The sequence below is a fragment of the Gasterosteus aculeatus genome, chromosome 3 (genome assembly GCF_964276395.1).
Source record: "Gasterosteus aculeatus chromosome 3, fGasAcu3.hap1.1, whole genome shotgun sequence".
Lineage (NCBI taxonomy): Eukaryota > Metazoa > Chordata > Actinopteri > Perciformes > Gasterosteidae > Gasterosteus > Gasterosteus aculeatus.
Window position 1 is genome coordinate 12,454,810 of NC_135690.1, and position 12,506 is coordinate 12,467,315.

General features: G+C 44.2%; 1 protein-coding gene across 9 annotated transcripts in view; it reads right to left on the bottom strand.

Annotated features, from left to right (window-relative positions):
- The window catches only part of LOC120816195 (receptor-type tyrosine-protein phosphatase mu), a 122,925-nt gene that overhangs the window by 27,383 nt on the left and 83,036 nt on the right, over positions 1–12,506 (bottom strand). For 5 of the 9 annotated variants that reach the window (XM_078099377.1, XM_078099373.1, XM_078099374.1 and 2 more), the window contains 4 exons: positions 12,399–12,428; positions 4,529–4,896; positions 2,621–2,701; positions 1,995–2,021 (listed from right to left, as the gene is read on the bottom strand). In XM_078099377.1, coding sequence (XP_077955503.1) covers positions 1,995–2,021; positions 2,621–2,701; positions 4,529–4,896; positions 12,399–12,428 — 506 coding nt within the window. The remainder of the gene's footprint in view (positions 1–1,994; positions 2,022–2,620; positions 2,702–4,528; positions 4,897–12,398; positions 12,429–12,506) is intronic. The other 4 variants (XM_078099378.1, XM_078099376.1, XM_040171641.2 and 1 more) reach the window with 1 other exon arrangement.

Consider the following 12,506-nt stretch of genomic DNA (forward strand, 5'->3'; position numbering starts at 1 on the left):
CACGGTACGTTTTTTGACCATGCTTGGCTAATGGTGGCTCGGTTGCATGGCGTGGAGGGTGGTGAGATGCTAACATGTCCACTGGTCATGCAATACATGTCGTAATGTCCATGTCAGAAGCAGCCTCTCACTTTTTGGCTTGCTGTGTGCGTACAATCACCACCTCCTTCCCCAAAACCCAGGGCCCGCTTGGGGAAAACTTACCATTAATGGGCACTTTTTAGATAGCAGATAAATAAGAGGTTACGTATGTAGAGAGAAAGAGAGGAGAAGAGAGAGAGGAGAGAGGGGATAAGCAACAATACAGCATGAGAACCTGTTACAGTAGAGTGTTTTAGAGCTACGCTACAGGGCGAGATCACATGCCTGCTCAGTCCAAACTGCCTATAGGTAGAAAGCCTAGTCAAGGGGGGGGGGGGATGTTGAGTGGATGGATGGGGCAATTTCAACAGTGCAAGACAAAAGTAAAAGAACAAAACAAGGAAGTCATGGATTTCAAGGGAGAAATTAATGGTGAAATACTGGTCGTAAACTGTAATTGACTTGCATTTTTAATTTTTTTTTTTGGAGGATTCTGACATTCTGGAATTTCTTTCTCTAATTGCTATAATTATATTTGCATGTGCTTATGGTGGCACCTGCATTAATTCCAAATCTGTTTTTTTTGTGCAAAAAAAAAAAAGAATCCATTACGAATCCTCTAAGATCCAATCAGTTTTGATCATTATCCTCAACTGATGAGACAATGCTTTGACTGAATATGTCACAACTGAAAGCATGTAACCTTTTCTGGTTGCGACAATTTCATGTTAATTGTTTCATGCTTCATTAAATGTGAAACTAACATAAGCAGCTGTCACACCAGCAATGATGTAAGACACTGCTGTAAGTTGCCGTCAGTAGGAAGACAAAAAGAAAAAGACTGGAAAAGCAGTTAGCGTGTTTGTGGTTTGTGGAGCTGGAGTCGTTGCTTATTGCATCTTTTTTCGAGGCCTTGAGTATTAAATTATTACAGTTCTAGTGCCCCACTTAGCCGCTACATCATGTGCTTCTTTGGTATAAGAAAGCGTCTGCTCGTTTGCGATGCTGCACTCTGGGCTGATGTGCATGTTCGACAAAAGGCGGTAATAATTAACAGGAGAACAAAATACTTTTTTTTTTTTTTTGAATAAACACTGGCAAAAACAAAAACAAAACCAAGTAGGTCAGTAGCAGTTAGCCAAAAGGCACGGGGAGCGACATTAAAAAGAATAATAGAAAAGGTTGTTGTTTTTGAGGGAGGGAGGAAGGGGAGTTAAATGCGTAGTGAGGAGATAGGGGAGGGAAGGGAGGCACCGCGACTAATCTAAGACTTTAGATGTTCAGACCGAACGTATCCCGTTTTTTTTTTTAGACTTTTTGGTGAGTGGGGCCCGAGAGACAGACGTCTTCTGTCTCCTTCTCACACCGTTCAATGTCCGTAGGTCTCTCAGTGCAGCTGCTATGCCTTTCAGCAAACTGTAGCCCCCCCCCCCCCCCCCCCCCCCACAACCCCCCGCTGCCCCCCCCCTCCCCTCCCCCGCCCTTTGGACACTCCTCCGCATCCAGTCCACATGTCTGTCCATGCATATGAGAGGTCAAACATGTATGTGACATCACACGCACGACACGCAATGCGGATGGGATGGAGTGAAGCCAGCCTCAGCACAGGAGAGCCCCTCGTTTGACAAGGAGGGAGAGGAAGAGGAGGGGGAGGATGAGTAAGAGGGAAGGGGGTGGGCGGGCGGGGGGGTAAGCAGCAGGCAGGTATGAGGGTGAAGAAGCCGTCTTTAGTAAAAGAGCCAATCAAAACAAAAATGGGGGGGAAAAGAACAAAACAAAATCTGTGCTTTTTCTTTGTCCTCACAGGTAAGTCTTTCAAACAACCATCTTAGGAATAAAGCTCTGCAATATTCTTTAACGTAGACGAACGTAGAGGTAATCAACAGCAGTGGTAAAAAGAAAATGTGTCTCACCCAAGATGGCAGTTGGCACAAAGGGATCTGCACGAACACCCAACAAGTGCAGAAGTCGGAGGAGGAAAGAAAAGAACGAAACAAAATAAATCCACAAAAATGAACAATGAAAAAAAAACCCTGATTGTTTGGGTTCTTGCCAGCAGCATAACATTAAAAAAAATTAATCATATTTCCCAGAAAAGCTTGTTACACACTACGTTTAGTTGACTATAAATCTAGCTGCCCTTTACTGCACCTAATCAATGAGCTGTGATCTGATTACATAAGACATATAATTATGCATATTATTTGGAGAAATTGAAGTCATGATTGAACGTCTGAATTCCATCTTGGCAAATTGATATAAAACACCACAGATGTAGTGGCGTGTAATCCCATCTAGAGTCAATTTATCTACCTTCTCATTTGTGAAATTGTCCTCTAATTTTTAAAGCATTCCAATATATTCATACCACCCATTACTGTATTAGAATGTCATTTACATAAAAATAAGCCTTACCATGAGCATGAAACTAATTATTACTAGTTTGGAAATGTTGCCACTTGTTGACTCATCTCGCACACTTCTGGTTTCACTCTACATCACTGCTCCCATAGTGAACCCTGAAACGCAGTGTGTTTACCTTGGTAGTAGGAGTTGGTGGGGATGGAGGTACTGAGCGTGCTGGCTTTAGGCAGAGTGAAGGAAGAGGGTGACGATCCAGCTAGCCAAGAAAAAATTACCCAGAAGAAGAAGAACAAAACACAAGGAAATAAATAGTTCAGCATCGCTTTGTTATGGATTTAGAAATTCTAAACTTTCACCTCACATGAAAAAGCAATACCGCCATTTAAAAAAAGGGGTAGTGCTGTATGTGTCTGTTTTTAATGTTAAAAAGGATATTCCTAAAAATGGTACGTACTTGTCAAATTCCGCTAATGGGCATTAATTGTGCGTGGCTTTGCAGCATCTACACACACACACACACACACACACACACACACACACACACACACACTACACTCCTCTTTAACAAGACGATTTGCATGTAAGTAAATGTACTTAGTTTCCGACCATATGTATTATTTATGCACCGGAGTAGGGCAATACAGTAAATGTTTGTCTTCTTCTGTGCAGTGTAGACAACCACCTTGCTAACAGGGTGTGCGTTATCAGTGTGGCGTGTTCAGCACTATAATCTTTCAGCCATGACGCGTTGAGCCCAAATGACACGATTGACAGCCATGTAAGGTCACGGGGGGCGTTAGAGGGGTTACGTACAGTATTGAAGGCATTACACCGATAGGCAGAGTCAAAAGTAATGCATTTAAATCATTTGCCCTGGCAGACAGAGGGCCAGATTTGAAAATCCATGCTAACAGACAGTTAATCAAGGTCAGAGCATCTTTGGGGCTCATCCCCTGCAGGGGTTTGGGGACAGAAGCTGCTGTGGAGTTTTAATCTGACGGTTTTGACTGGGATTATGTCAGGTCAAGCCCTGGGTGCAGACGGCTGAGCTGTCCATCAGCACAGTATTAACTTGAACCTGGGACAGACAAAACGAGCAGTTTAATCGTAAAACAAAGGCACAACAACTGTGTGTTGTTTTTTGTCCTTCTTGAGTTGGAAAAAAACTGCTGAGTTTAGGACCTCGCAACAGACTCGATTATTGATCACAATGCAAAACTTCCTACAGGCTTCCAACACAGTGATATAACTAGTGCTGGTATCAGCAATTTCCTCAAAGTAAATTATTCATATTGCTGACTTTAGTTTACTTTTAGTTTATTTAACAAAAATAATTAAAGAAACTAAAGATATTTAAAGGGAATATATAAAAAGGGTACAACCAAACCCTGAGGGCCTATAAAGAAAAGATCAAGATCTTTCTCAAACTCATATCATAGTCTTTTTTGTCAAATGAAAGTGAATTATATTCAACTCTTATGAATAAGTTGGTTCCCTATTGGCTGACAATAACACTGGTAACAAGGGTAAATTTTCAAAAACTACACAATTACTGTTAAATCATTTGCACTGGATGAATAGAGTCTCTGTTTGAACAAGGCGAAAACAGAAAAAAACAAAGAAGCATTGAGACGGTTCTTCATTAAAAATCCATTTAACACTAATTCATGAAATTGATTTTGGAAAAAATACAGAGCGGGGCACCTTAATCATGTCAAAAAACATTGATATGGTCTCACAGAGACTTCTGAGACCTATTGTTCCACAATTCTGAGATGTCTTTGTAGCGAGTCAAAACAAATAAGATTCCAATCCTGATGTATAAGAAAATACACCATTTCACACTGCAGAGAAGAACAGCCCCTTTTCCCCCCCTGCACATGTACCTAAATCCCCAGTTCACTTTGGAAGAGGACCGAGACTCACACATGTAGCTTGTCCCCATGGAATTATTTCCTGTGCAGTCGAATTTCTTTCTCACCTGATCAAACCAAATAAATTGCTTCCAGCATGCTCGTTGTGTGTGTGTGTGTGTGTGTGTGTGACTGTTAAAGGCAGGTGGGCTGCCGCGGCGTCGCCTCACCTCGCCCGTTGAGGGGGAGCGCGCACTCGCTGCGCCCGTTGAGGGTGAGCGCGCACTCGCTCCGCCCGTTGAGTGTGAGCGCGCACTCGCTCCGCCCGTTGAGTGTGAGCGCGCACTCGCTCCGCCCGTTGAGTGTGAGCGCGCACTCGCTGCGCCCGTTGAGTGTGAGCGCGCACTCGCTGCGCCCGTTGAGGGTGAGCGCGCACTCGCTGCGGGTGTTCAGCGTGTGGTTGTGCGTGTCCATGAAGGACAGCGCCTCGTCGCAGTTGGTGCCCTGCTCCGTGTAGCTCTTGTCCATGGAGTTGACCATCACGGTCATCTCCTGGCGGGTGCTGCTCAGTGTCTCCTTGCGCTTCTTGGCCAATTTCCTTGACGGGGGGGGGGGGAGAAATGAAAACTAGAAATCAGACAAACGCGGCCACGACTAGACTGGAATTGATCCGATATGATGCTGGAAGCAATGACTCATGGGTGTAAATGAGATGGCTGAGCTAATGTGCCCCCGGGTTGTGGTCCTATTAGGCTTTATTAGGCTCCAGAGGCTTTTTCAAGGAGTGCAATATAACAATGTGACACCCTAACCCAAATACATCAGGGGCCCTGATGATTTAAAATTAGCTAAAGTATTTGGGGGCGGAAGTTAAGAGTTGTGAATGGTGAACTGAAACAGTCAACCTGCTTTTATTGACCTACTTTAGGTTGATATGCAGGAGCCTTCCAGCAATCTGCTCCTGATCAAACAGCATTAAAGCATTTTGTACGTGAAGTGAACACACAGAAAAAGAAGCGCTCTCGCACACACACACACACGCACACGCACAAACGTAGCACAGACTCTACTTATTTAAAAGCAGCTGCCGTGCTCACATCCATCCTGTCCTGGCTTCACTTTGCTAACAGATTCCAGAGTTTACTTTATCACCCATGATCAGATTATTATCTCATGTTCATGAACCGTTTACCGCTTCTGCATCATAACGTTTAGAGTCCAAGGGTCACATAGACGGAATATTTGTTCTGGTGTGCGTATGTGCATATGTGTGTGTGTGTGTGTGTTGTCCGTTTTCAAGTCCAAAACATTGAGTATAGTCTCATTGTTGTGTTTAAGTTGATTTGATGTATACTGTAAAACTATGTAATAACGCTGATTTAAGAATTGTAATGTTGTCTCCATCAAACAAGCTTTTCCCCAAAAATATTAGCTTTTTTAAATATGAATGAGTTATATTCTATCATGGTTTTCTGTTCTGAAAAGAGAAAATGTACCTATGCAGTTTTTTTTTTGAGCGACTTGTTTATTAAATTCGGGTGACCGTATGAGACGACAGGAATAACGTGGTTTCCCTTTAAAAAAAGTTGGACTTAAAAACATCAGCTCCCACAGTTCAACGTCTGCAAATCACTGAATAAATAGTCAGATCTATTTTTCCCAACTCTGCGGAAGGGTCGTCAGTGAAACCCCGCCTGCGACGCGCACCCTGCCCTCCCACAGATAGAGCCACTCGCAGCAAAAGAGAAAAGTCCCCGTGCTTTTAAATAATGCACGACATTATCACTCGGAGGAGCTAAACCCACAAAAATCCCACAGTAGTTCAACAACAGAAAAACGACAAACAGCTTGAGCGGGACGTACTGTAAAGCCGTTCTCCTATCTGACGTCTGAGGCTGCTCGGTGGCGGGAGGGTGGAGGGGGATGGGGGGGGTGGAGCGGTGTAAGAATTAACTATGGCAGCCCTCACACTGATCCTCGCACTTTGTTCCTCCCGGTGTGACCCCCGCTCCCTATTTGAATCGCAGTCACTCTCACGGACAACTGCGGTCTAACGACGCACTCCTGCTGCGGTGTTTTTCGCAAATCTCCTCTGTTTATTCAATTCTGACGCTGTCTGGCGCCATATGGCAACGGGCCCCCGCCGCCTCGAAAGAGTCATTTGCTCCGAAGGCCGCGACGTGAGACTAATAGTGGATCCGTTCTTCAGACGGCAAAGTGACAAAGTAGTGACATTTTCATCTGCAGGAATCACTTTTTTTTGGTCTTTAATCTGCAATTAGAGGGGAGAACAATATGGAAATTGTGTCTCTTGCTTCACGTTATAGCTTCATACTGTAATAGGGAGGGAAAGCTGTATGTACCCCGGGCAATGTTAAGAAGGATTCGCCACTGTGTGCACTCGTGGGGAAGACTATTAAGCCCAGCTTTTAATATTGTATCACTATTCTTATTTCTGCCTCTGTTAGGACTTAGATTTCCGCTTTCCTCGGCTGTGTAACAGCTGAAGAAAAAGCGCCGGGGATAAAACGAGGCTGCACAGACGCCACTGCCAAAACGAGAGAAAGCACCAACAATGCTGGGATGTTTGCAAGGAGCCGTGGGTGTTAGATGAAGATTAATTGGCATGCTATTCTTTCCTCATTTGTAAGAGGGAGGAATTTAATGATAGACGACTATAATACAGGGTCTGATGTGCTGACGGAGATAATAGGAGGAAGTGTACATTGGAGTGTTTGTGCATCGTGATGAATGTGAACATTTATCACCTCCCCTGGTAGTTAGCGCGAAGCCGCACGCGAGCGATCGACAACAACAAAAAACACGCATAGGAATGATTGCTGACAAGAAAATCGCACATTTCTGTTTCTACAGGAGTGGATGTGCATTTGAAGGGGAGCAGACAGACGGATGGTGGAGGTGTTTGGGGAAGTAAAGACCGAGCAAACACTCCAGGTGACTATATTAGGCGACGCTCATTAGAGGGACTTTCAGTGAAGCGCTGCACATGACAGCGTCTGGGATCTAAGCGAGCAGAGCTCCTAACTCCACGACTTCAGCTACAACAAAAAGGAAGCAGCGTGAATCGTGTGTCTGTGCGTTTTTGCACAGGATCTCTGTTCTGCGGGAGGTGATGCTGCGGCAACTTCTAAAACAAGAGCTTCAAAACCTTCGAGCTCAGCATGGTGGGCCTCATTTTCGGCGCTAGAGCCGCCCAAACCTTGTGACATTGGGACAAAGAAGGCTTCATTAGACGATCCACACACATCCGCAGTGCACGTGTGTGTGTGTGTGTGTGTGTGTGTGTGTGTGTGTGTGTGTGTGTGCGTGTTAGATGACTGACACGCAGCTGGGTGGGGCAACAGAAGCGTCTTTGATTCACCCAGTGGGGGCATTTCAGCAGTTGTTTGCACTGTGTCTCGTTTCAAACTTTGTCTGCATCTTTGACACGTTCTTCCACGAGGTCAACCGCCCTGTGTCCATCCCTCCATCTTCACACTTACTTTTGTACAAAAAAATTACAATAATAGGCACAATAATTGCTTCATCAATTGATCAAAAAGCAGTTTTGTTTTTCTTCATTAAAAGGAAGTTTATCCTTCTACTATTCATTTTTTAAATACTTTTCTTGCGCCCCATTCTTCCAAACAGGATTTATTTAACCACAAAAATAGATTTGGAGGAGTACAATAACAAAATCATTCATTTTCCTTTTTTTAATAAAACATGTAGATCTTTCAAACTGTGACATTGAAAACCTGGGGTCTAAATTATTTCTGGATTTAAAAGATATCTGTACCATATTTAGCACAATATGCTTGGTCAAGTGGTAGTGGGGTCGATCCTATATTGTACTTAAAATAACGCATCAGACCCCCTGAAACGTCTCGGGGTCTCTGAAATGAAAGACCATTTGTCAGTTGCAATTTTCACTCAAGTGTCTTTAAAAAGCTTACTTATTTTGATGTCATTATTCAAACTGCAAAACATTCATTCAAATATAAATAGTGTTTTTGAGCTTTCAACATTTTACTTTCTCAAGAACAATCATTTATTGCAATCCCGATTTCTCCCTCAATTGCGATGCACTGTCAGTGTTATTCCTACACGTGTTACATGTAGTTGGGTAGTTGAGGACGACAGCCACAACGTGCAGCACAGCGTCAATCTACGACAGACAGATGCTCCGTGAGCCGCTCGTGATAAAGTGTATGCAACGAAACCTCATCATTCTATGCATGACATCCCCTCGCCCTGCCGCTCTTCCTCTTTCCCCGTCCTCATCAACATTCAGTGCTCGTCGGTGCAAAACTCTGCAACGCTTGTACCAATTAATGTGATTCTTGCTGCATGTTCGGCTTGTAAGGTTTAATGAAGGTGTTTGCCCTGAGACCATTTCTGTTAAACACGGTGCGCCTGGTAGGCCTCTCATGAACGATGATTTCTGTGACTGTGTGTGTTTCCAGTAAAATAGAAACAATTTGGGCAATGTTTTCTCCTTTTTCATTATTCATTTTTGAATATAATCAAACTCCCTCCGCGTGGTATCGAACACTTTGCCGCCTGTGCTACAGCACGCGAGTTGATTTGAAACTCCTCCCTGGTTTTAACATGGATAACAACATAAAGCCCCCGTCGTCCTTCTGGAACTGCACAGGTCAAAACAGCGGGCTGACAATTTCCGTGACAGGAGTTGATCGGGATTAAAAACGTGGCTAAAAAAAAAGACTGTGACTATTGGATTTGCATCGGCCAGGTGGCCAGAAACACATCTGCTGGATGTTTGCAATATTTACTTAAAAGGCCAGGTTGTATCATCAACTTGCTTCCACTGCCCCCCAATTGGCCCAAAAGGGGGCCTAAAGCTTTTTGCAGAGAACAGCTGGCAGCTGTGACTGAACACGATGCTGGAATAGCAAGGAGAGCGAACCGAAGCAGGGAAGTGGCCGATGGAAGGAAGACACGTTGCCTTGTCTACTGCAGGGTCAAACCTCCATCCTTCTACTGTATGTGTTTCAGTGTAATAAAAATACGTCCGACGTTTTTTCCCTTTCTAAATTAATCTTTTTCTACAGATCTTCCACCACGGGATTAGTTTACATAATGGGGATAATATAACACACGGGAGGATTTCATGTCACATACCTGTGGTTTGAGGAGCGCGGGACAAACCACTCACAAATGATCCTATGAGCGGGCTTCTATTTAACGCCGCTGCTGCTTGATGGATGGATCCAACACGAGTGGGAATAAAGACCCAATCGGATACCTTGCCCACTGCCATTGATCTCTCTCTCCTGTCCCCGGCAGCAGCAGCAGCAGCAGCAGCGGGCGCAGCCGCCTCTACGGCCACCTGATTAAAGGACGGACGTTTATTTGATCACACATGCAACTGCATCCCGAATGAGCGCGCTGACTGATGTCGTGCGTCGGGAGACGGCCCCCGCAGCCACCTTTGGCAATGTACCGAAAGTGCATATTTTGGCAACCGCGGGATGTTCTCATGCCTTTAAGAGACTTTGATGAATGCATGAGAGCATTAATGGGGGTTCATCAATCATAGAGGTGTTGTAATCTCGCGGCTGGCGAGAAGGCCGGCATCAGAACTGCAGATGAACGCTCCACAGGAGAGCATATTTAGAAAGCAGTCTATAATTGATTTGTTGAAATAAAGTTTGGGCCCAAGCAACATATTAGTTATATTTGTTCACAAGCTGACCTTGGATACCCCACGACTAGTAAGATTAGGGCGGAAAAGGACTAAACACCCTAATTAGAGAGCAACTCACTGTGGTGAGCTACAACATCATCAGCTCAACACCTCAACACCTGCAGGCGTAAATCATCTTTCCGCTAACATGGTTCCACGCTCTCCTAACTTCAAATGCTTCCACCTGCCTTCCAATGACTGACAGAAGAGACGGATATAAAGAGAAGATGAAGAAGATGGGAGGAGGATGGCGGCGGTGCAGTATTACTAATTGGTATATTCTCGCTCACTGCAGCATTCGTCATCACCTGTTTAAAGTAAAGAGCTCGGTTTGACTGGGAGGTTCAGGCCCATTGTTGAACACAATCTGTAAGATGAACAGTTAATTCTAAAGTGTTATTGTTCATTCGCTTCTCTGGCGGTGTGCCATATAACAATTGCATTGGGAATAGGAATATTCTATGTAAAATATGGTTTATTGAGGTAATCTTGATATTTTTAATTAAACGGATTATAGTGTAATTATTTCCAGGCCTCTTGCATGTCAAAAGTTCATATTTTTCCATTACAGAAGTTGCCCAAAGGACAATGTCACATGTTAAGGAAATCCAGGAATCTGAGGTGCTATTTTATATTATTTATTCTGTAAGCAGGTTTTACTATCTAGTGGGGATCACTACTCCTTATTTAATTGTATATCATGTTGTTATCTTATCAACTTCAGACAGGACTCTCAAAATTAGCAGCCGTCTAAAATCTCAACAGTAAAACCCCCGATTCATTTTGCCCCATGAGACTGTAGAAAAACGTCGACCCGATGCTGTTGTAGTCACACGCATTCATTTTTGAAAGGTACGTGATTTGTCTTACACACTCAAACACATCCCGTTAGGTGTGTCGAGCCAGAATATCCAATTCACTAATGTAAAACCTGTCAATCAAAGCACACAAGCCTCAAAAGTAACTCTTCTTTAAGGCGCTGAATAATCATTTTCTCAATCATTACCAAAAACCCGTCTGAAAACAAGAAATTCACTTGTAGACTTAGACCAATTACCTAAGAAAACTATTTGCGTGCCACACTTAAAATAACAAAACTGATACTTTGATTGTGTCACCGACAAGCCGCTTAGCTCCGTCAATGTTTGTGCTCAGCTTTGATGACGCCGCTCCTCCGAGTCATTGAGGCCTACCATTCAAGTCAGCTGTGATCTAACGTGAGTGACACCCAGGGTATTCAGAGTCGTATTATCTCCAGGTGCATTCTGAGATGTTCTTTGATGTGAGGCAGCCCCCATTCTCTCCTCTGATCGCAGCCATCTCCAGACAGATTAGTCGGCATCCGTCACAAAGAGCGCACGGAGAGAGCCTATGAGCTACAGCGGTGACGACAGAGCTGCAGAATAAGCTTCTTTTCCCATTTCGGAGGTGTGACTGGGAGTCACGGGCTCTAATGGCAGCGAAGGCGGGGGCGCCGCGGCGGCTCTTGTTTTAGGATGTCGGAGAGACAACTAAATAGAAAAGGAGGTTATTCTGTGATCACGGCAGCTCGTTCAACAGCGAAGCAAACGGCCTGTCTGCTAAAGACACAACTCCACCAATCACCATGGAATCAATGGGAAGCATGTACAATAACCCCCAAAAACATGCTGGAAAAAAGGAGAGGAAAGAAAGGCACGAGATGGTTTGATGACAGAATGAGGGTATGGAGTAGAGGGAAGAGAAAAAGCAGAAAGTATCACATGCACGTGGAGATAATATGTCAGCCCATGCTTTCATTTCATTTCATAAATGTGGTCAATCCAACACAGCTATCGAGTGCATGGACAGAAATATTTGAACCAGCTCATTGAGGTTCTCGGCACAACTGAAGCATAGATTCACTATGAAAGGCACTTCAAAAAAAAAAAAAAATCAAACTTTGACAAGTCAACAGAGCTGAAATCATTGGAGGCAAATGAAAAATTCACGCTCAGTAAAAATGCAGCAGCTCCTGCATCGATTTTTTTTTTTTTTCCGTTCATGAGACGATTTTGGCAGCCGTACGATCGTTAAGGCAGTTTAGTTCAACATCTGCCAAACAAACTCCTTAAAGGTCTAGCAGAAATAATGTTCCCGTCTAACATTTGGGTGGCAGATTTGTGTCGTGGGGGGGTGTTGCATCCGATGCCATTTTGTCGGAAGTCGTGCCAATGTGACATACAGTATGATGCGCTCATCGTGTTGGGGGATGCATCGGAGTGGCGTCCTCCGCTTCCTCCAGCAGAGCTTACAGTCGGTCCTCTGTAACAGCTCTGAACAGGAGGATGATGACATGGCTCTTTGCATGCATGGGAAACAGCGTGTGGGTGAGAAGCATGGCACTAACATTACACAAAGTGGTTACTTACAGGTAGTAAGTGTAGGAGTGATAGGTTCTTCTGCCGAGTGGGGTGGTGGTAGGATTTAAGCAGTGGAGGAGGGAGGGGATGGAATGAAAAGGAAAGAAAAAGTAAAAA